This window comes from Poecilia reticulata, chromosome 4 (genome assembly GCF_904066995.2).
Source record: "Poecilia reticulata chromosome 4, P_reticulata-male-v2, whole genome shotgun sequence".
NCBI classification, from domain to species: Eukaryota; Metazoa; Chordata; class Actinopteri; order Cyprinodontiformes; family Poeciliidae; genus Poecilia; species Poecilia reticulata.
Genome location: NC_088833.1, coordinates 28,603,044 through 28,626,464, shown reverse-complemented (window position 1 = coordinate 28,626,464; position 23,421 = coordinate 28,603,044). Strand labels below are relative to the sequence as shown.

Here is a 23,421-nt window from a genome sequence, read left to right as displayed (position 1 = left end):
CTGTTGAATTCAGTATTTTTCTAGAACAAGGACGTAAACTATTTTTGTCTGATCATAAACCTTGGAAAAACAGGCTTGACAAACACTTCAAAGAACTACCATTCAACTCAGTCTTGAAAGACATAAAAATGTTAACATGTACACTTTAAATCCAATAATAATCCAATGATACGACTTCAGGATGTTATCCAAGATGAGCAAACATGATCAAGTGTGGAAAGTGTAAAATGCTGTTTATTAGTCTCCTTCCCGCTCAGTACTCTCCCTCAGCTGTTTAACATTTTGTTGCCCTGTCATTCATCACACCTCTGTATTTAAGCTCCCTGGTTTTCGTTGCTCCTTGGTGGTTTTGACCTGGTTCTATTTCTGAGTCCCTTTATGCCTTGCTGTGAGTTTGCACTTTTATAGTTAAATCACCATGCGGTTCCCAAACTCCTGTTTCAACCTCACAATATATGACAATGACGTCTCATTCCTACATACAAAATGTTCCTGTGTGATGTCCTGCAACTAGTATTGCAAAGCTCTGAAAGATCAAGCTTTAACTCATATTTAAGAATTTGTTCTACAGTCATATTAGAAAATGATTGTTACGGCCCCCCCTTTTGTGAGGAGGAGGGGAGTAACCCGACAACCACAAAAACTTGACAGAGTCCAGGTGAATGTTTTAAAAAAAAGGGATTTATTGATAAAAATCCCAGAAGGCTTGTACAAACTGTGGGGGAGAAAGGGACGGTTAGGTGGTGCCAAATCAAAGAAAATAATAAAACAAAACGGGGCCTAACTACCATCTATGCTAAAGAAAAGAAATAGAAAACAAAAACCATGCCTACCTAATCTAACAAAAGTTTCCACCAAAACTTTACATGGGTGGCACCCACCTACTTACCTAATGTTTCTAACAGAAAAACACCTACGTGATGACATGTACAGGGTACCCCAAACTTACCTCGCCCTCTAACTCCCACCACAAACCTCCACACCAAGAGCAACAAGACATGTGTCAGGTAAAGTCAGTTCCCGAGAGAGATCTCCGGCTGGGATGCTTATATAAGGCCTCCCTGGATGCTGATTGGGCCTTGGTTGACAAGGATCAATCAGGGGAGATTGACACCAGCTTTCCTTACTACCTGTGAAGAGACAAACAAAAGAGGGGGGAGGGGAAAGAGAAACAAACAGCCTGACAGGCATGTAACAATGATTAAAAAGTTTATTTCAGGATCTGCATCAGGAAGTGAACACGTCATATATATATATGAACTACACAGGCTGATCTTTTCAAGCCCTTATTTCTGGTAATTATGAAGATTTTCTGCATTTATAATTACAATATTATATCAGACCTGCAAAAAAACGTAATACAGAAATGTGGGTTTAATGCAAAATATGTTTGATACATGCTTGAAGGTTGTTATGTACAAAAAGTAATTTTAATCTGCCAACCAAGCCTTAGTGGAACTAATTTATTGAATATTATTGTTTATGTTCTCAGCAGAACATTTTGCTCTGAAAGGTAATGTAGTTTCTAAAAGTGTAATGAGAAGAGAAGCAGTTGATGATGTCAAAAAAAGCAGACACTCTGCTTACTGTTGATGTCAAAAGTTTCATTTTGATAAAGCTTATACATGGCCCTGGGCTATCCTCTGTACTCAGTACATTTTTGCCACAAACATGAAAACTGAACTGTGCTTCATTAAATTTGAGTCTAAGCTTCACGTTGCTGAACTGAAATCAGATTCCAGTGGTTGTTGTACTGTCGATTCTCTTTAACTTTAGCTAAAACACTTAAGTTGTTTAAAGTTAATTTCTAGATAAAAGCTATTAGTTCATATGATATATTCTTTTAACTATGTGCTCTTTAGAAAAGATAAAAAGAACGCACATTTTCAGTCAGACCAATGGACTGAGTTTTTATTGTTTGTGTTTGCTACGGTTGTGCTTGACCCGTCCTCTGGGAGATGAGGAGATGCTTTCCCAGAGGTTCAGGGCAGAAGCTGCCATCTCTGTACACCAGCCGGCCCCTCAGGACGGTCGCACGCACCACTCCCTGCAGCGTGGAGCCGAGGTACGGGGTCATCTGCACAAATACACACACACATACGCATGCATACACACGCACGCAGTCAGACACTTGTGTAAACAGCAGAGCTCGACCGATCCTCGCAATTTGTTTTTCAGTTGTTTCTTACAGACTTTAGTTACCTTGTTCTTGTGGTGAATGCTTGCTTCTTCAATCTGTGAAGTGAAAACAAACATGAAGCACAAACACAGCCTTGACAATAGCTTTAAGGAGCTGTATTATGTGTTCTCCACATACTTATTGCCATTTTATAGCACAATCAAGTAACTCTGTTGACTCATAATTTACAAGAAATTTGACTTTGTAATTTAACAGCTTTAAATTGGGTTTCTGCCGCTTTAAAATCTCCTGCTCTCTCTGAAACTCCGCCTTGAGGAAGTATCACAACATGGCTACTCTATTAACCCTTTAACAATGCTTTTACCAGCGTTGCACTGAGAAGTAGCTCCTATAATGAGCTCTGCAGATTAGTTCTACCGGGTATTTGCTAATTGCTGCTGGCTAGTCTGCAGGAGCTGAGTGGGAGAGGGCTGCTCTGTGAGACAGAAGCTTGGAAACTGCACCTTAAAGGTGGAGGTAGGTCAACCCAGGTATTTTATGGTTGCCATGGAGATTAAAGGATGTCTCAAACATGCATGAAAGACTCAAGGCAACAGCCCAGGAATGTTTTGATGAAGGACTAACATTATAACATTCTAACATGATGTAAAGCTCAATGCTGCCCCTTTAACAGTGTGAATACCTCACACTGACCTGAAAGCCCGTCTCTGGATCCCAAATGACCAAGTCGGCATCAAAGCCAGGGGCCAGGCTGCCCTTCAGGCTGCCCAGGCTGCTCAGTTGGGCTGTGTTTCTGCTGAGGAGCCTCACCGCATCAGCCAGTTGAAAGTCTCTCTTACTGGCTGAAGTCCAGAACAGAGGCAAACCTGAAAAACAGGGACAAGAAACTCTTTCTCTGCTTCCTGGTGGTAATTTTTAAACACTGTGACTGGCCGTCTGCTTTGCTCCCACTAAAAGACTTTGACCATTGTGACAGAAAAGTAAATGATTGGTAGAAGCTTTAGACTTTTTTGCCAGTTCAGTGTTGGATTTACCTCATTTAAATCACAATCAAGAAGATGTGGTGACGGGATAGAGCAGGTCTAATCTACCAAAATAGGAATGTTGACAATTAATGACAGGAAGTAAGTCAATTTAGGAATTTAGGTTTATAAATTCACAGATAAACAATAATTCATGATCTATTAAAGTATAATAATTAACCAAAAAGCAAAAGCGGTGTGTGAAAAACCAAATAAGTTACTCATGATTCTAAACTGGGAAGAGCTCTATTAACTCTGATAGGTTTAAGTGCTTGCATTTTTACTTCTTCAGATTTGTAAATAAAAACGATATCAAGTCCTGTTAGCAATTTCAAATCAATAAGGTTAAAGTTTGGACTTTGACTAGGCTGTTGCAACATGTGGATTATCTTTTTTTCATGTTCAGACAGAGTGGCTGCTGGATTTGAGGTTTTCTGTTCTGTAATATTTCCAGTTTCTGTGGAGCTGTTTGGCAGATAGTCCGACGTTTTTCTCTGTAATATTTCAGTAGACAGAAAAATTCTAGGTCAACTTAGTGACTGCAAGGAGCCTGGACAATATGACTGCACAGCCAGCCTGAATAATTACTCATATGCCACCATTGTTGATCGTAGATATGAGATGTTTTTATTGATATATTGTCTTTAGTTTCTATAGTTAAGTCTACATCATCAGCCCTCCACCACCGTGCTTTACTGCCAGAGAGGAGTGTTTGTCTTGAAACACAGGAATACCAATGATTTAAGGCCTGGGTTGCGTCTGTGAATCAGTATTCTTCAATGTGATCTTTTTCTAATTTAACATTCAAACTTACTTTTACAATCAGAGTTTATAGGAAGAGGAGCCTGCTTTATGTCCTTCTATAGGGAGAAGGATCTGGAATTCATTCCAGACATGCTGGCAGACATTTAATCTTTTTAAGATCCATCAATCAGACACTGAATACCCTCAGATTTAGCTTTGGATACAACAGAAACTGGACCAAATGCCTCTGCAAGCAGATTTTGACTACTACTTATCAATGTTGACATTTATTGACTGAATTTGATGATATCCTCCCTTGATATAAAACTAATGTAACATTTGGACATATGAGCTATTTAAGGTGAAATAATTACATGAGTTTTGGTAGAAGGAGTTTGTCCTGCAGTCAAGCCTACTATCCACTAGCTCACCACCATCAGCCTGTGAATATGTGGGTGAATGACTGAATGGAGTGTGAAGCACTCTGGGGTCCTCTGGACTTGATGAAGCATTTACAAGTACAAACCATTTTTTACCATTTTCTAGCTGCCACCAGTTTGAGAAACGTACCAAATTGTAAGGATGAAATCCCTCCCCATGCCTGCGTGAAGTCCCCGCTCTCCAGTTTCTTAAGATCGGGGGTGCAGGGGGAGTGGTCAGACACCACCATGTCAATCTGTCCAGTTTTCAGCGCAGACCACAGCTGCTCCTGAAGGGGGCCAATGACAGTATTAAGCACATGGTGTTTCTTTGTATTGCGTCCATTGAGCATCACCTTTTGGATCTGCAAAACGACGAGTCCGTCTACCTGGTTAGCAGAGCCTCGGATGGGAGGGCAGCACTTAAACTGTGTGGCTCCCGCAGGAATGGTTTCTGCACACAGGTTGAGGTAATGATGGGTGGTCTCCACCGTTAGGGGGGCCCCAGCTTGCCGAGCTTTCTGGATCAGCTTAAGGGCCTTTGCAGATGACAAGTGAACAATGTGGCATCGCACCCTGAAACACAGAGAGGCCATTGCAGCTGCAGCAACTACCAAATCTTCAACAGAGAAAAAACCTATACTGACATAAAGAGAATATGCAGAGTCTTGCAAAAACTAGTTGCACCCCTTACACTTTAATTCATTGCAAATGTAGTTTATCATCAAATTCATTGAACCCAGCAGAACCACAGGCTGATTGTCCGAATGCTAAACCCTGACCCTCATGTCCCTGTGGAAGGAAAGCTTCACCTGAGGACTATGTTCTACCTCGGGGTAAAAAAGTCTGATTTCTTCCGTGTTTGATGGCTAAAATGTTATTTTATTTTTTCATCCTTATTTACAATTTTTCTTCCAAATCAGAATCATTTACTACTGCGTTAGCGTTTCGCATAAGTTTTTGGTTAAATGTGGAAAAGTTCAAAGTATGTTTGGAGGGGACATGCAGTAACTTCTCTCACCAGTATTGCAGACAGAGTTCTGTAACGGTCCGAATAGCTTCTACCTCCATGACATCGGGCCGGGACCGCAGGAAGGTGTCGTACTGGCAAGGGTCTGACTCTGGGAGGGTTGGTTATAAAAGATATGTTACTGAAGGAAATTTAATGAAAACAAATGTACTTTTAAATTTTTTTTATGAAAAATTTCATTAAAATTACAGAAAATTCTACGGTAGCACTTTATTTGAAGGGGGGGTGAGTAAGACTGTCATGACACTGTCATAAACATGACATAACTCCTGTCATGAACATGAATAAGCCTTCATGAATATTTATGACTGTTGTCATAAAGCGTCATTCGGTAAATTATCACACTTTTAATACAAAGTTGACATTATTCAAAATGTCTATGACAACTTGACATTAACCAAGAAATCATTACTGTTTAAACTTAACCTTTAATAACATAAAGTTATCTAAATTGTAAAGTGCAATCAGTAATACTTTTAGAACAAATTTATAACAGTAATGATTTATTGGTTAATGTCAAGTTGTCATAAAGACATTTTGAATAATGTCAACTTTGTATTAAAAGTGTCATAATTTACTGAATGACGCTTTATGACAACAGTCATAAATATTCATGAAGGCTTATTCATGTTCATGACAGGTGTTATGTCATGTTTATGACAGTGTCATGACAGTCTTACTCACCCCCCCTTCAAATAAAGTGCTACCGTAGAATTTTCTGTAATTTTAATGAAATCTTTCATAAAAAAAATTTAAAAGTACATTTGTTTTCATTAAATTTCATGAGTCATGAGTCTTATTCACCCCCCTTCAAATAAAGTGTTACCAATTCTACAAAGATTTCTGTACACTTTTTAAGCTATCTTTATTCAACCTAGACTGTGGTTATTTCAGTTTTGTAACATCAGCAACTCAAGTTATTGTAAATGAAGGCACTAAAACATTTCAGTCTTTATCCTGAGTACAGCTTAAGTTTATTTTTTAGCATGAAATCTATAGTGGTAACAGGCAAAGAGAAAAAAAGTCTATAATTTCATGTGATTTAAATTTGTACAATTACCATCAGCGTTGTTCCCCATTGTTGGTTGAACATCCATCTCTGCGTGAAACTGGAGGAGACAAAACCAAATGGTTTTTAGCTTGTGACCAATCACCAGAAGGTCTCTTAAAGGGGCAGTATTATGTGTTTTCCAGGCACATGCTGTAATTTTATTATAGCAAAATCAAGTAACTATTTTACCTTTAATTGTTTAAAAAATGCTGTAAATAGAAATTTGACCATAATTTAACACCTTGAAATTGGGCCTCTGTCTCTTTAAAACCTCCCGCTCTTTCTGAAATTCAGGAAGTCATCACAACATGGGGGCTGCACAGTGGCGCAGTTGGTAGAGCTGTTGCCTTGCAGCAAGAAGGTTCTGGGTTCGATTCCCAGCCTGGGGTCCTTCTGCATGGAGTTTGCATGTTCTCCCTGTGCATGCGTGGGTTTTCTCCAGGTACTCCAATTTCCTCCCACAGTCCAAAAACATGACTGTCAGGTTAATTGGCCTCTCTAAATTGTCCCTAGGTGTGAGAGTGTGTGTGCATGGTTGTGTGTCCTGTGTGTCTCTATGTTGCCCTGCGACAGACTGGTGACCTGTCCAGGGTGACCCCGCCTCTCGCCCGGAACGTTAGCTGGAGGTAGGCACCAGCAACCCTCCCGACCCCACTGAGGGACAAGGGTGAAAGAAAATGGATGGATGGATCACAACATGGTTCTCTATTAACCCTTTAGCAATGTTTTTACCAATGTTTCACTGAGAAGGAGCTCACATAAGCTCAGCTGATGCACAGTTCCACCAGGTGTTTGCTAATTGCTGCTGGCTAGTCTGAAGGAGCTGAGTGAGGGATTTGTGGTGGAGGGCTACTCTGTGAGACAGAAGCTTGGAAATTTTGGGGCGAAACTGAGGAGGAAGGCCAAAGGCAGGGCTAGGTCCCTCCAATCATTTTGCACAGGAAGGGAATAACATTATTAAATTATGTAAAGCTCAAACAAGTCGATTTTACATAATACTGCATCTTTTAGAAAGAGGCGTGTCACGGAGCCAAATCCAGTAATTCACCAGCAGAACGCTTCCTGTTCCCTGGAGCTGCTTCATGGCCGTGTGGAGGTCGAATTCAGCCACATGGGGAAACTCATCAACACCGCTGTGGATGAGGAAACACTTGAACCCAGCAATGCCTGCCTTGATCATGGGCCGAAGTTCACGCTGTGAGGAGACAAAATACTTCCATGTTTTGGATGCAAAAAAAAAATAAACACAGAACACTCCTTTTTTTACATTTCATTTGGTCGGTACCTGATTTCCAGGAACAACTCCTCCCCAGAAGGCTACGTCCACAAAGCACTTCCCCGTCGCCTCCTGCAGCTTTTCTTCAAAGTTTCTGAGCGTTGTGGTTGGAGGGACGTTGTTTCTGGAGGGGTTGTAATCAAACGCTCTCTTAACACAGCACTCCATCAAATTTTGTCCCTTTTTAAAGAGACCAAATCAACCAACGCAGCCTACAACGTGACCTTGTTGGGTGAGCGTCCCCTTCCTAATGCCACCCTGGGCACCTGCCCAAGTGACCCTGATACTTCAACTTACAAGGGCATGTCTACAACAGTGGTCACTCCTCCCGCCGCAGCGGCCCTAGTGGCCGTCCAGAAGCTCTCCCACGAGGTGCGGCCCGGCTCGTTCACGTGAACGTGGCAGTCTACGACGCCTGGCATCACCACGCTGTCCCCCACATCCAGCACCTGCAGTCAAGGAGGGGTTAAACCAGGGGTGCTAAATCAACCCTCAGAGGCACTTTTAACCTAACGGACAGGGGAGAGCGACCGCCAGCTTACCTCACAGCCAACATCCACAGTAAAGTTGCAGCTAGAGAGTATTTGGTGGATTTTACCATCTTTAATTATTATGACAGCTGGACTCACTTCATTACCAAGCAGCACTCTATTGCTTCTGACAGCACTAACCACTGATCCGAGCTCCATGTCTGTTTTTACTGAGAGTAAAAGAGAACAGAAAGAGTTTCTGAGCTCTGCCTTTGTGATCTAGATATAATCTCAGCATTTCAGTGGCTCAGAGCAGAGGCACCGCCTCCTGCTGTACGGGGCAAAGGATAAAGCTTTTGTTGACTTTTTTTGCTTTCTTTAGCAATGCAACATGCTGAATCATATGCACAACAGGGCAAAAAGGCCCCATTGGTGAATAATAATATTTCTTAGTGGTAGTTTTTTTTTTTAAGTGAGCTAAACTTCAGTCTTCAACAAAGTTCCTATAAAATAGTGTTTTCTTTAAGTTTGTGCATTCTGGCCTCTTTGGTCTTATGTTTTATGCAGTTTCCACTATGCAGACTTCAGTTATGGTAATTGTTAAAGTTTATAATGGAACAATTACAAAAAGAGTGATTATGTTAAAAGTGTTGCCATTATAAAGTCTTTAACAAAAAAACAACAACAAAAAAAAAAACAATACGACTACATGATGTAATCGTATTGTTGTTGTTTTTGTTGTTTCAGAATGAACAAGAATTCTGGGGCAACATTCTTTGGACTTTATGAGAGCAAAAATCTGGCACCATGCAGAAAAGTCTAAAAAAAAAAAAAAATCAAAAAGTGATTTTATAATTATTGTTTTTTTTTTCCAAAAGTTATTTTTGAAAAATCCCTTTTTCAAAACATTTTATTGTCAAAAAAGATAATTTAGGCAAAAATAAATAAGTAAATAAATAAATAAATACTGGTGGCAAAAAATTATTTAGGGCGTTATTTTAGGAATTAGGTTCACACTAACCTTTCCTTCCTATACATTTTGTACGTCATCCTATCATCATTTAGTGACACTGATGCTCATAAGTACGTAAGCATCAGAATGCAGTGTGTTCATTGATCCTCATTAGCCCCAGCAGGCTCTCCGTCATCAGGATGTAGACCTGGGCGCGGCCGGGCGCCTGCTCCCTCCATCCTTCCTCCCGGCGAGCCGCCGTGCGTTGTGACGCCAGCCCGTTTGGGGAGCAGTGCGTTCAGCTGCGTGGGTTCTGGCTGTGGCGAAGCCTCGCAGCATCCTTGTTATGTAAAGCCTCAGATGCTGGCGGGCGGACCGGATTAGCTGGAGCAAAGCTGCGCGGATGGCTCTCCGGACGGATGCGGTGACGAGCGGCGGAGAGCGTTCCCTCTGAGCGGGCAGCAGCTGCTGGAAGCGTCGGGCCGACCGGAGCTCGTTTGATTTCAGGCCGGGCATCGGAGGCCTTCCGAGGGGCGCAGTCTCCTGGATTCTGCGGAAGCAGCGCAGCGGATTTTTTCTTTTTTTTTCTTTTAAAGCATCCGACCAGATGCGTGTCCCTGTTTAAGGTCGTCCCTTTACATCAGCGGACAGAAACCGATGCGAGTTTGTCTGGGAGAGGTTGGATTTTTGTTTTTGTTTATATTGTTTATTTCCATTGCGCTCGTCCAGTCCAGCATCCGCTGCGCTGTAGCATAAATGATGGCGGGTCCCGAGCAGTCCCAGCAGCAGCAGCAACAGCAGCAGCAGAAGGTGGAGGAGAAGGCAGAGCACATAGATGATGCTGAGATGGCTCTGCAGGGCATCAACATGCTGCTCAACAACGGATTCAAAGAGAGCGACGAGCTTTTCAAAAGATACAGGTAAAACCTTTCATTCCTGCACCAACAGGTGGGATGAGGGGGACGGGGACGGGTTTGGGTGGTAGAGAACAAGGTGTCCTGTAGAAAACATGATCACTTGAAATGAAACAAAATGTGGGTGTGTTCCTTTAAGTCTGTCGTTATTAGACATTAGCTGGCCTAAGGCATAAGAGACCTGAGCAGCTTCTCGTCATCAGGGGACTCCCATAACTGCTTGAATTTTGACATAGTCATAAAAGTTTTCTATTTGTTTATTGAGATCTAGAATATTATTAAGCTTGATGTGACAGTTTCAGAATTGATTCATGTAAAAAAAATAATTTAAAGGAATCGCCAAGTTTACTTTGTAAAAATGTGAAGAATAATCTCCATTGTTTGATTGTTGTGTTAACATGGTTACAATCTGATGCTACAAGGTAAATCTTTATGGGTCCTGGACACAAACACATCTAAGCAAATAACCTGAGATTGCTATTAATCTTTTCAGCCATTTAAACCTGGCTGCTTCTCTCAGACGCCATCAAATCTGTTTTAGAACTCACTCCCTGATCGCAATGTCTGCAACAGGAAGAGGAGCCCCCAAATCAAGATTCTGCTTACAGTCCCATACGACCTTGGGACGGCCCTGGGCTTTAATAATGGGGTATGGTTGATCACCCAGGGTGCATTGGCCTGGGGGATTCGTTATGTTATTGCACATCCGCTCAATGAAATGCAGATAAAAATTCTGATTCTAACTCACCACTCCTGAATTAAATGGCCATTGTGGTATTTTGTTGAGGTAGCTGGGCTTTATTTGATCATTTCATATGTGGTTCAGTTTTTTTAATACTTGGACTAACCAGACCTTAACTAGATAAATCTATACTGAATTTAAAAAAATCAGAACCCAAATATGAGCTAAATCACAATGAAAAGTACCCAAATACTGGAACATAGGAGAAAATGGTATCTAGCTATCGAGCTAGCCGTCAGCTAGCTAGCTCGATACTTAGGCTTTATTTGATTATTTCTATTAAGGTTCAGTTTTTTAATACTTGGACTAATTAGACCTTAAATATATCACTGTGTACTGAATAGAAACTTTTCAGATCCAAAATTTGAGCTAAATCATGGCTAGGATTTAGCTCATATTGATTATTGATTAGAAATAATCAAACAAAGTCTTGGAAATATGCTAGCTAGCTACTGTGACTTCTGCTGGACATTAACTTAAAAGTCTTGCTGACGTTACTGACAACAGCTGACCAACATTGTAAGTTTTAGTTTAAGATAAGCCAACAAAAATATGCCCTTTATCCACCTGAAAAAAATATTTTCTTTGTTTTACATTTTACTATCTGTAGATTTTATTTATTTATTTATTTTTTATGCCAGACAGGAAGTTTTGGACAAAGTGTTATTCTATCAGTTTTAATTAGCGTATTTGCATGTTGGTAAATAAATATGAACTGGATTTTTATTTCATAATCTTTCATATTGAAGCTTGCTTTGGAGCATCGGTCATGACGGCTTGTTTGGCGTACGCATTGAGCCATCATGAAGTCGAAGTCTGCAGCAGTTTTTGTGTATTTTTCTCCTTGTTTTATGTCTTCTAGCAGAAAACAAACCTCACAAAATACACAAAAAAATATTTTGTTGTAATTGAGTTTATATTTTCTGCCACATTTTGTAATCCATTGTTTCTGTGTCTTTCTTTTTTTTCCTCATTTCTACGTCTCTTTTAGGACGCACAGCCCTTTGATGAGCTTCGGAGCGAGCTTCGTCAGTTTTCTGGTGAGAGGCGCAGCAGGAAGGCACCGCTACGGCAGAGAGATGGAGGCAGTGACGAGTATTGGAGGAGAAGACCTCAGAATTAATGTTAGATGCGAGACCTGAGATAATGTAGTCTGTCAAAAGGCAGGCCTCATGTTGTCACCACTGGTATCTTCCTTTGTTTCCTGCCTGTCCATTAGCATAATGGACGCATCCTCAGCTGAAGAAATGCCTGGCTGCAGCAAGGAGAGTAGATCACTGAAAGCCTGGGTCTGTCAGTGCTGAATGAGGGAGATGATTCATAATGTGGTGTGATGCTCACACTCACATTCAAACTCACACTTTCATATCCTCTCATGTTGGCCCTAACATAAAATGAAGGCAGAGATGATGTAATCTCCTTTCGCTGGTTGATGAATGCACCTGGCTGTGTTGGGAAGGCAATGCTTAACTAACTATTTCTAAATTAAATTATTTAAACTTCGCCTCCTGATAATAATTTAATCACCAGCGAACCCAGTTTGCCATGAGATCTTTTGGGCATGTCAAAATATCCTGAGACTTTAAAGATAAGTGCTACTCTAACGTCACAGCAATGATCCAATCGTAACAGTTCTTAATCTCATGCGACGCCACACAGACGCTCTGTCTGCACTGATGATGATAAACTGAATGTTTATCATTGAGTATGGCTAGAAACATATTTCAAGAATCAGAATAGAACACAATCATAGGATTTTAGTCCCTGTTAACAAAAATGTGAGTGAATTTTAAGTTCACGTCTTCGTCAAGGTTATTTTACAGACATTTTTGTAATTGTGTTGAACTTTACTTTACAAAACATTTTAAATGACAATATAGGTTGATTTTGAAACAGTCTTTTATTCTTCACTGGAAGTGTATGATATTGAAATGGCATATGTAAACCATGTAATAGGATGAATAAAAAAAAATTACTACATTTTTCATGTAAAACTCACATATATGTAGCAGAATGTGGAAAACAACATATTTTTGTTCCCATAAGCTCAGGTTGTAATTGTGAAAAATTATTATTTTCAGTCCTTACTATTTAGTGCACTTTCTGAGCAGCCCTACACAAAACCCTGCATGCTATTCATTGCTGGGCATAGATTATAGTATATTCATGCAATGTTTGTATTTTGTCATTTCTGTGTTGTGTGGCTGGCTTTAAAGTGATGCCCATTTGTCTGCGTTGCAGCTAAGGACACGTTTTGTCCTTTGTTCCTTCCCCACACAGCTGTGCAGATGTCACCGTTCTGCCCCACTTAGGGTTATGCTGAATCAGCCTTTTGTTACTCCATTACATAAGACTCCTTCGCAGTTAGCATGCTAGATCAAGCATGAATCTCATCAGAGGAACAGAACAAAACATTGACATAGTGATGTAATTGTATGTTGGCATAGATTGCAATTAACTCTTATGGTGAACAATGTGTATTTTGTAGCTGTTTGAAGCTGTAATTTGAAAGTTCTTTGCACATTTGAAGGTTGAAAAGCATCGTTTAAGTTCAGTCCATTTAACATTCTGCTTCACAACGCCATGAGGGCTTGTGAATGTACATAGCCTAACCAATTGGTGGACTTTTTTTGTGCTTCGCTGCAGAACGCCATGATGACATTCGAGGAGGAGAAGATGCAGATGGCCTGTGATGATCTGAAGACAACTGAGAAACTGTGCGAGAGCGACAGCGCTGGAGTGTTAGAGACGATCCGAAACAAGATCAAGAAGAGTGTAAGTACCGGGAGAAACTAGTAAAGGATAAACTTGAGACTGAACTAGGTTGCTGAGTATCTAACTGTTAAAGGGGCAGTCTTATGTGTTTTCCAGGCACATATTGCCATTTTGTAGCATAATCAAGTTTATAACAATTGTTACCTGCAATTGTTATAAAGATGCCAGTTGTGTCAAATATGACTTAAAAGAAATTTGACTTTGTATTTTAATGGCTTGAAATTGGGCCTCTGTTGCTTTAAAAACTCCTGCTCTTTCTGAAACTCCACCTTCAGGAAGTTATCACAACATGGCTCCTCTGGGTTAAAGGGTTAACCCTTTAACAACATTTTTACCAGCATTGCACTGAGAAGCAGCTCCTATAATGAGCTCAGCAGATGCACAGTTCCACCAGGTGTTTGCTAATTGCTCATGGCTAGTCTGAAGGAGCTGAGTAGGGAGGGTCATGGGGAAGCTCAAAAGCTTAGAAACTGCAGCTTCGAGGGGGAGCTTTGTCCTCAAAGGCGGAGCTATGTCCCCTGAGGTGTTTTGCACAGCGGAATGGTTGCCATGGGAGACTAAAGGATTTCTGAAACCTTCATGAAAAATCAATTCAACACTTCAGGTGTGTTTTTGATGAGAGAATAACATTGTAACATGGCGTAAAGCTCAAAGGAGTTTATTTTGCATAATACTTCCTCTTTAACAAGAGGCGTGTCAGTCCAGTACATCACCAGCAGCACATTTCCTTTAATAGAACCTCTGGTAAAGCAGAAATGATGCCAGGAGAAAAGAATAAAACCAATTTGGATGTTCAGTTGGGTTCTAATATTTCTTATACCTTCTAACATTTCACCAGGAACAGATTTTAGATAACAATGTTAACATCCTCAGCAGTAGGTGTAATCATCCAGACTGCAAGTGAGATCATGCCGAACCAGCAAACCAATTCAATTAGTACTTCCCTGAAATTCAATCTCAAACTGGACGAGTAGCCGCAGGGCCGCCTGGCCTCCTTAGGGTTATTCAGAAAGCATTCATGGGCATCATCTCAAGTGGACGCTGCTTACTGAACGCGTGGGCTTGTCTCTGTGGGTTACAGATGGACTCCCAAATGTCAGGCGTGGCTGTGGTGGACCGCCTACAGAGACAGATCATTGTTGCCGACTGCCAAGTGTATCTAGCGGTTCTGTCATTCGTCAAACAGGAACTCTCAGGTAACCAAACCTAACTCAGAGGAAGCGCAGACTTTGAAAAGTGTTGACTAATCCACACCGATTCATGTTACTTCAAGCTTTATTTAGTAGTTAATTATTAAAAAGGAGTTTGATTTTGGTATTGAAATCTGGTAAATCTAATGTTAGCATTCATTCAGACGTAGAAACATACATCAAAAAGTATTTCTGAGGGATCAGTTTGACTTTTACAAATGACAGAACATACTTTTTCTTTAAATATATATTTTTATTTAAACCAATTTACAACGTAATTGCATATCAGTAACCCCAAATAGTCAAAAACTAGTATGTTTTCAGTTGCATTATTTCTCTTTGCTTGTCTTGTTTCTTCAGTATTTTTAAGGACACCAAATGCAGAGGTACTTTGTAGAGATGCAGCGATCGCATATTGATATCTGTATTGGTCCTGATATTAAAAAAAACATTCTAGATTGTGAATTGGTGATAATATACCTGATCCATAAGGGCACATCTATTCAGTCTAATTTTATGTTTTGTGCTCTGAGTTACGTTATACTTAATTAATTTATTTTTTTACATTATATTTAGAATTTCTAATTGCACTTTCTGAACCATCAGAAAGGAGGTTTGCTGCAGTTCTTTTTTTACATGTTTCACTAAGGTAGCCATTCTATTGTTTCTGTTAGTTTATTATAGAATATTATTTATTCTATATTGGTTTTTCTCCTCCTAATTGCACTGACTGGACAAATTAAAGTTACTTTTAACATGTTTGACCAAACTTGTGAAGCTATTGGTGTATTTAACTGTGCTGTACTGTTGCAGAGATGTCAAATAAATTTGTAATTCAGTATATTTATGTCTGTTTAAAAAAAGAAACGTTTGAAGTCATTTCAGCTGTTTTTCTGTATCAGTATCAGTATGCTAAACGATGCTAAACCTCCGATATCTGTATCGTAATTTAAAAAAGCGGATTCCCAGTATTTTGACCATAAAAAGCTAAAAGAACAATTTCTCTAGACCATTTTAAAAAGATTCCAAAACTCACTGACTTCCTCATTGGATCTATAAAGCAATATGTACTGGTCTATGACGGGGTGGAGGCAACAAACCCAGCTTTTTTGAGCCTTCTTTTCAGTGCTAATGATCATTGCGCATCCTTGTCATTCACCAACAGCTTATATTAAAGGAGGCTGGATTCTCCGTAAGGCATGGAAAATGTACAACAAATGCCATAGTGACATCAGTCAGCTGCAGGAGAGCTGCCAGCAGGGGGCCTCTGGCAGCCAGGAGTCGCTTTCAGCCGACAACGCCAACCACAACGTGGAGAACGGTGTGACTGCTGAGGCCCTGGACCGGCTCAAGGGCTCCGTCAGCTTCGGCTACGGCCTCTTCCACCTGTGCATCTCCATGGTGCCGCCACACCTGCTCAAGATCATCAACCTGCTGGGCTTCCCTGGCGACCGTCTCCAGGGCCTGTCCTCCCTCATGTACGCGAGCGAGAGTAAGGACATGAAGGCACCACTGGCTACGTGAGTCGACTCCAGTCTGTACCTGCAGAAGAGATGTATGTTGTTTAAAACAATTTGTAAACAGAGAAATGTTAATATTTTTAAGTTAGTTACCTCAACTGTACATGTTTAGGGCATTTGTTGCCCTGAATAGTTGTTTTAAAGAAACAGTGGATAAAAAATGAGGATTTCTATCATCTTTGTAGTAGCGTGCCGCTCCTTTGGTTACTTGTTTGGTTGTGTGGTTCACAACTCCAGGGGCTGTACTTACATGAATGCTGCCCTGGGCAAACGCCACTCCCCCCCCACAACCCCCTTCGAGCCTCCTCAATTTCACCCTCACATACACACACACCACAAAGCCACCATACATGTTACATTTAAACATCCACGTATCTAAAAAAAATTCAAAGTGCACATCTCTTCTAAATTACAAAAAAATTTGATGTGAAAAAATGAAAGCATAATAATTTTTAAGTAATTCAGCTTTAATGTGATTTTAGTCAGATTTAAGTCCAAACTTTGACTAGGACAACCAAAAATCTGGGGGGTTTTTCCCACTATGTTATGACAGTATGGTGCGAGACAGGTAAGCTGGGAAAAAAATGGAGCTTCTGTACCTTCTCCCAGTTCTCCCAGTGCTAACTAGAAACAGCCAATCAGAGTCAGGAGGAGGGTCTTAGCGTTGTTAATCATTCAGTATTTTGCCAATGACGGCGTATAAACCTTTTTCCTGTAACAGTAAGCCGTTTCTCCATCTTTAGCGCATTTTGCAAAGAGTACATGTAGTTGATTGACAGCGCTAAGACCTTCACTAAGTGAAAACTAGCACAGAAAATCTTATTGAGTCAGTAGAATTATGATTAAACAAGGTAGCAGATCTATTTTCCATCTAAAATCAGGATGGCTTGGACATCTTTGGAAGTAACATTATTTGAAAACTGCATTTTGATTATTTTAAACATGCAATTCTAACAAAAAAAAAAAGCTAAACCAGAAGAAATCTACAAGGTATCAATAATTTGGGTTGTTTAGAGGTTTGATAATTGTTGAAGTGGATCAGCAGAATAATCTGATCCTAATGTCCTGTTCTGTTGCTCAGGTTGGCCCTCTTGTGGTACCACACGGTGGTGCTGCCTTTCTTTGCCCTGGAGGGTTCTGACACACACGCCGGGCTGCTGGAGGCCAAAGCCATCCTGCAGAGAAAGTCTGTGGTTTATCCCAACTCTTCCCTCTTCATGTTCTTCAAGGGACGAGTTCAAAGACTGGAGGTACGTACGGCAGACCTGGAGTGAGTGGTAACCATCTGGAACCACGCACACCAATCAGGTTTCACCAGAAGGAAACAAAAAGTGGCATGTCACTTACAGTCAGTGATGCATGATTCGTGGTTCGTGAACTCACCGATCTGATGTCTCTTGATCCAGCTTTCATCCGACACACCCGTAACAGTCCGTGTCTGATACGATTAGTGTTTACCTGTCAGTATGTGTGCTCTCTTTCTCTCTCTCCTCTGTCCCCAGTGCCATATCAACAGTGCTTTGGCCTGTTTCCATGATGCATTAGAACTTGCATCAGACCAAAGAGAGATCCAGCATGTGTGTCTCTATGAGATTGGTACGTGTTTTCTCATCCTGTTTGCCGTGAGCGCTGGTGCGCGGTCCACCGAGGGCCCGGTCTTGACTGCGTCCGCTTGTACGTTGTGTCAGGTTGGTGCAGCATGATAGAGCTGAATTTTGAAGATGCCTTCAGAGCATTTGAGCGATTGAAGAACGAGTCCCGCTGGTCGCAGTGCTACTACGCCTACCTGACCGGAGGTAAGACTGATGGCCTCCAACGAAACATTATGGGCCTGATCTACGAAAGGTTATTAGAGATTTAGTATCGGGTGATCCGATACAGAAAAACGGTGCTGAACTGATTTAAAACATTTCTTGTTTTAAACACAGATGTAAATGTACTGAATTACTAATTGATTTAATAATTCTGGACCAGGACAGCACAGCTAAATACACCAATAGCTTCACAAGTACTCAAAACTTTAAAATATTAAAAGCCATAAAAATAGTAAAAAATAAATAAATAAAAGAGTGACTCAAACACAGTATCCTCATTAAGACAATATTAATAAAATACGATACAATAATGAATCTAATTTTGGAAGCTTATGACCACAAGAATAAAACTGGTATTAAACAGCTTAAAACTGATTTTATACTTTTTTGATTATCTCCCCTTATATATCAGCCACATGGTTGCCCATGCTCAATCTAGATTTTTTTTTCTTTCATATTGGGACCGATACAGATATTAATATCTAATCGGTGCATCTCTATTTGTTATCTTGAGCAAACCCGAGCTACAAACAACACACAAATGGGATTGCGCAGCAAAATCAGAAAAATCAGAGGCGCAATTGTGCACCTGCTAAACCGCTATGTTCTGTTTTTTGCGGCAATATTTAACAATTTTGAAAAGTTGAAGCAAGCTGGCATGTGAAGATGTGTGCCGTCACCGTGGTGACCAGAAGGCATAGATGCAATACAGAAGTTAATGTTTGTCAAATATTTGGAACATTTAAAGAAGAGAAGATGCAAATAAAATTAAACAGATTTGAAATATCCTCCAGCAGTGCAAGTTTTGAGCTGCAGGATTACCAAATCATTCCAGCACAGCCTCACTGTACGGCAGCACAGCTCCATGTTTTGATGCCCTGCAGTAGCACATCTGTGTAGCCAGGAAAAGGTGATGCATATTATATTTGTTTGCTGCATTTTCCACAAACTGTGCACACAAAATATGTCTGTGGGTGACAGATGGATGCTGGCAACATTTATGCAATTAAACCAAAATAAAAATCCTCATGACTAAGCTTAAATATTGGCCCGTGTTACTTAAACAAACCTGAACATTAACAGCCACTACAGACCGGAAAACCACCACTTAACAAACGTCCAGTGGGATAAATTTTTTTTTCTTTACGTAGTTTACCTCTCCTTATTTGGACTCTTTGCAGACTGGGCCTTTTGAACTGTTTCTGTTCGACTGCGTTTCCTTTCAGTGTGTCAGGGGGCTTCAGGGGACCTGGACGGAGCAAACGGAGTTTTCAAAGATGTCCAGAAGCTGTTCAAGAGGAAAAACAACCAGATAGAGCAGTTTGCTGTCAAAAGGGTCAGCAACACGTGCTATTCTTATTTTAAAAGAACGATTGGTGGTTTGTCGCAGGAGTTTAACTTCTTGTTTTTACGGCTCTCTGCAGGCGGACAGGCTGAGAAAAGTCTCGCCCACCAGGCAGCTGTGCATCCTCGGGGTGATCGAGGTTCTCTATCTGTGGAAAGCCCTGCAGAACTGCTCCTCAACCAAACTGCAGATAATGAATCAAGGTCAGTCCGACCTTCAGAGGGAGGAAGGAAGAGTTACAGAACCCAGAAACTTCAATGCATGTTTTGGGGGGATTTTATGTGATAAACAAACGCAAAACACTGCAACATTGTGAAATAGAAAGAAAATGCCTGTTTTTTTGTTGTTTTGTTTTGTTTAATAATCAAAATTACAGCTAAATTTGTTTCATTTGACTGATAAAATAATATTTACGTACACAACTGTTATCTTGAAGTCCTTTTTCAGAAATAGTTACTTCATCCTGGATTTGGCCCACACGCCCTGAGTTTGACACTTATGAAATAGAGTTTGTGGTTGTAATGTGACAAAATGTGAAAAAGGTTCTACAGATATGAATCCTGCCAGTGGGTCTGTCACGATTACAAACTCTGCTGGATGACAAATTGTCCCAGAAGTTATCGCGATAAACGATAAAATTGTTTTTTTGAGATCATTTTCAAAAATCAATAAACTTTACATTCTAATGAGCATTTTAGACATTTTAAATGTCCAAAATAAATAAACAGAACAACAGAAACAGCAAATCAAATGAATTTTGAAGTCTGCAAATAAAATTATCCTTCAAAAAAAAAAAAAAAAAAGATGGTTGAGACCAAAACACCAGACTGAAGAGTTTTATCATCCAGTTTTTGGTGGAAAGAAAGAAAAGAGAAAAATGATGAATCACACAAAAATAAATTATTGAGCTTTTAATTTATCATGCAATTAATTGATTTATTGCATATTTCAACAAGCCTAAATGCACAGCGATGTCTTTTTTAAACGTCCCATCATTTCCTGTGTTCTAACTACAGTCCTGCAGAGCGTAAACGAGCCTTCATGCAGAGGCCTGAAACACCTCCTCCTCGGTTCCATCCTGAAATGCCAAGGAAACATCAGAGATGCTGTTCAGGTAGGACTCTACTCGGATCAGAGAATAATTTTGGAGTTAATCTAAACTGGAAATGGTGCTTATGCTTCCTTTTTTTCCATTTCACATGTGATCCAGTCGTTCCAGCTAGCCATCAGGGACGAGTACGGACGACAGATCAACTCCTACATCCAGCCATACGCCGTCTATGAGCTTGGATGCATACTCCTCGCAAAACCAGAGGTCTGTGCTTTTTGCATGTAGCATTAAAAAAAAACTTTCATCTGTGTGGACATTGTGTCATGACCGTATTATTTCCATTGTTGGATGCAGACAGTGGCAAAGGGGAGATCATTCCTACTTCAGGCCAAGGTAAAAGCCAAAATTAGTACTTCTAATAAGTAAAAAAAACCAAAAAAACAAAAATGAATAACTTCCTGTTTCACCGTCTCTCCGTAGGAGGACTTCACAGGCTACGACTTTGAAAACCGGCTTCACGTCCGCATCCACTCGGCGCTGGCCTCGATGAAGGAGGTGGTGCCGCAGTGACTCCTCCACGAGAGGAGAAACTTCGCACAAAGTCTCAATAGCACTCCATGTGTTTTTCATTTCAAACGAACTGAAGACACAATTGGCAAAAACGTTTATCGCTGATAGAAAATAAGTCTGATGATAAAGTGCCATCTCTGTGCATTTTGTAAAGCGGCGGACGGACTGTCGCGCTCGTGATGGCACGCGGGTAGCTCTGGCTCACGTGAAATCTAAAGTTTTGTTGGTGCGCAGTTGGGTTATGTCCGCCGACAACCACAGAGTGAGAGGGTGGGAAAAGGCCTCTGATATATTGTGAAATGTGATGTAAATAATAAAACCGTCTAACCAGCGCAAGCTAGCTGTGTAAAGAAGGAGTTGTTACCGGGCACGTTAGCTACGCTATGCTAGCTACCTCCTCCTTCGCCTCCAGTTTTTCTGCTTAGCCAGTCTATCGCTTCCCAGGCTTGTTTCTGGACTGAATGCACAGAGATTAATCTGATACAGAGTTTCATCCAATCCACTCCTCGATGTTCCTTTTAAGTGTTTCTCTCACCGTTACGTATTTGCTGTCCAGTAGCAGTTCTACTCATTAGCTCGTGCATAAGGGACTTAAATTCTGCTTCTACCTTAATTAAACAGATTACTTAGTACAGAATGATTTGTTAAAAACGCTTTATCTTTTTCCAGTGTGATTTTTTTCTTTTTTTTTTTTTGGTTGGGGGGGATTTTATGAAGTAGACAGAGATATTTAGCAACTTTTCAGATGAAAAAAATCAGAACTGGCAGGTCAGATTTTTTAAATATTGGTGATCGGCCAACAAGCTGCAATTGGTACAACCCTATTGATGAGAGCGAAGAAAGGGAATGAGGGGCGGACCTAAAATGGAGCGATCCACTTTATCAGACTTGGTCCTTGCCCTAAAACAAAGTTACCACATGACCTCCATTTCCTGTAAATGACATCAACACACTTCTCCGGTGTATCTAACAAAACGTTGAGCACTCTACCTGTGCACTATGCATAGCATGGCTGGGTGACGGTGGCTTTATATACTGAAGTCCAGCATGTTTTTTTTTTTCTGCAAATACATAAAGTTACTCCTACCTAACACCCTTAGTACTGTAAAGCTGCCTAATGAAAGGTGCTGTTAAATGTCAGCCTGATCCTGTGTTACTACAGACGCATTTTATTATCCTTTTAGTGGTAGAAGCCTTTGACTTACTTCACAATACCAAACCAGTTTAATAATAGCAAAAAAAAAAAGAAAAGGCTGTTTTTGTAACGTTGCTGCAGCTTTGTTAGAGTTTGAGTGGCTCATTCAAGCCTCTTGCGTTGGACAAAACAACATCCACGCGTAATTTTCTCAAACTTTCTAAACCGTTTACATGAGAATTTTCCAGTGCAGAGCATTACATTTTATGAACAAGCACTCCGGTTTGTCGTCCAAGCAATATTAACTCATAACAGATATCATTTAGTTGGAACTTTTCACTTCATGTTTAAAGTTGTGAACTTACAGATTTCTTTTTTTTTTTTTTTTTTAAATCACCGTGATCTCTTAAGACAAGGCTTGTCATCCCTCGTGGCTGTGATGGATGTAAAGTGTATTAAAAATGGAGAAGGCTGCTGTGCTAGCAGTCTGTTCTCTGAAAAAAAATAATAACATTAAGGTGAACTGTCAATAAAGTGTAATCTACTCATTGTACCAGATACCTCTGTCATAAGAATATTTTCGCTCTGTCATTGTTGAAACTGAGGCTAAAAGTTAGATGTCACTAAACTGGAAAAATAAACAGTTCTCCATCAATATAGTCAAACAATCGTCTCTGCTTTCTGTTTTGTGTCTGTTCTTGTATCAGAAGAATTGATATGCTATAGAAAAGTTTTCACGTTGCTTTAAAGGCCTTTATGTGACACAGGTGCACCTAATTCTGAACTGAAAATATGCTGTAATGTTAGAAAATATATTTTTAAAAAATCAATTTACGATAAACTAAAGTTAATGGGACCCACCATTTTGGGGTCTGAGTATAAAAGTAATCACAATATAACAAATTATAGTTTTATTGTGAGCTTATTAAAAAGCAAATCCCTTCCGGTTTGAGTCTGCAATCCACCACTAGAGGGCGCTTTTCTCACAGAAAGCTGTCGAGATGTGGAGATGTGGTGACTGTCATTCCAGGAATAGGTCTGTCACGATAACAGATTTTGCTGGATGACAAATTGTTCCCAGAAATGTCTGCCATAAATGATAATATTGTCCTTCTGAAACCATTTTCAACAAATATATTAATAATGGTACAATAATGCAAGAAATTAACTTTAATTTTGTACAGGACACTCCGCACTGGAACTAGAAGACATTTTAAATATCCAAAATAAAAACTGACCATTCAAAAATGAAATCTACCTG

General features: G+C 40.2%; 2 protein-coding genes across 4 annotated transcripts; one reads left to right on the top strand and one right to left on the bottom strand.

Annotated features, from left to right (window-relative positions):
* Positions 1 to 1,897: 1,897 nt before the first annotated feature.
* LOC103463959 (allantoinase, mitochondrial) lies at positions 1,898 to 9,260 on the bottom strand. Of its 2 annotated transcripts, none has more exons than XM_017304486.1 (11): positions 9,174 to 9,260; positions 7,980 to 8,131; positions 7,692 to 7,806; positions 7,455 to 7,601; positions 6,416 to 6,464; positions 5,347 to 5,446; positions 4,715 to 4,901; positions 4,477 to 4,615; positions 2,834 to 3,006; positions 2,203 to 2,235; positions 1,898 to 2,077 (listed from the first exon to the last, which is right to left on the bottom strand). In XM_017304486.1, exons 2-11 carry the CDS (start codon positions 8,102 to 8,104, stop codon positions 1,928 to 1,930), a joined length of 1,218 nt encoding a protein of 405 aa, XP_017159975.1. In that variant the 5' UTR covers positions 8,105 to 8,131; positions 9,174 to 9,260; the 3' UTR covers positions 1,898 to 1,927. The 2 variants fall into 2 exon arrangements, with proteins under 2 accessions (XP_017159975.1, XP_008405951.1); XM_008407729.3 differs by lacking the exon at positions 9,174 to 9,260 and adding an exon at positions 8,225 to 8,752.
* On the top strand, positions 9,167 to 22,828 carry LOC103463958 (tetratricopeptide repeat protein 39C). 2 transcript variants are annotated; one of them, XM_008407728.3, is made up of 14 exons: positions 9,167 to 10,024; positions 11,752 to 11,800; positions 13,407 to 13,535; positions 14,617 to 14,731; positions 15,891 to 16,245; positions 17,327 to 17,495; positions 17,748 to 17,841; positions 17,934 to 18,041; positions 19,286 to 19,395; positions 19,484 to 19,607; positions 20,421 to 20,518; positions 20,615 to 20,719; positions 20,810 to 20,848; positions 20,936 to 22,828. In XM_008407728.3, the coding sequence occupies exons 1-14, from the start codon at positions 9,861 to 9,863 to the stop codon at positions 21,023 to 21,025; spliced, it is 1,749 nt and encodes a 582-aa protein (XP_008405950.1). In that variant the 5' UTR covers positions 9,167 to 9,860; the 3' UTR covers positions 21,026 to 22,828. The 2 variants fall into 2 exon arrangements, with proteins under 2 accessions (XP_008405950.1, XP_017159974.1); XM_017304485.2 differs by lacking the exons at positions 9,167 to 10,024; positions 11,752 to 11,800 and adding an exon at positions 11,801 to 11,884.
* Positions 22,829 to 23,421: the final 593 nt, after the last annotated feature.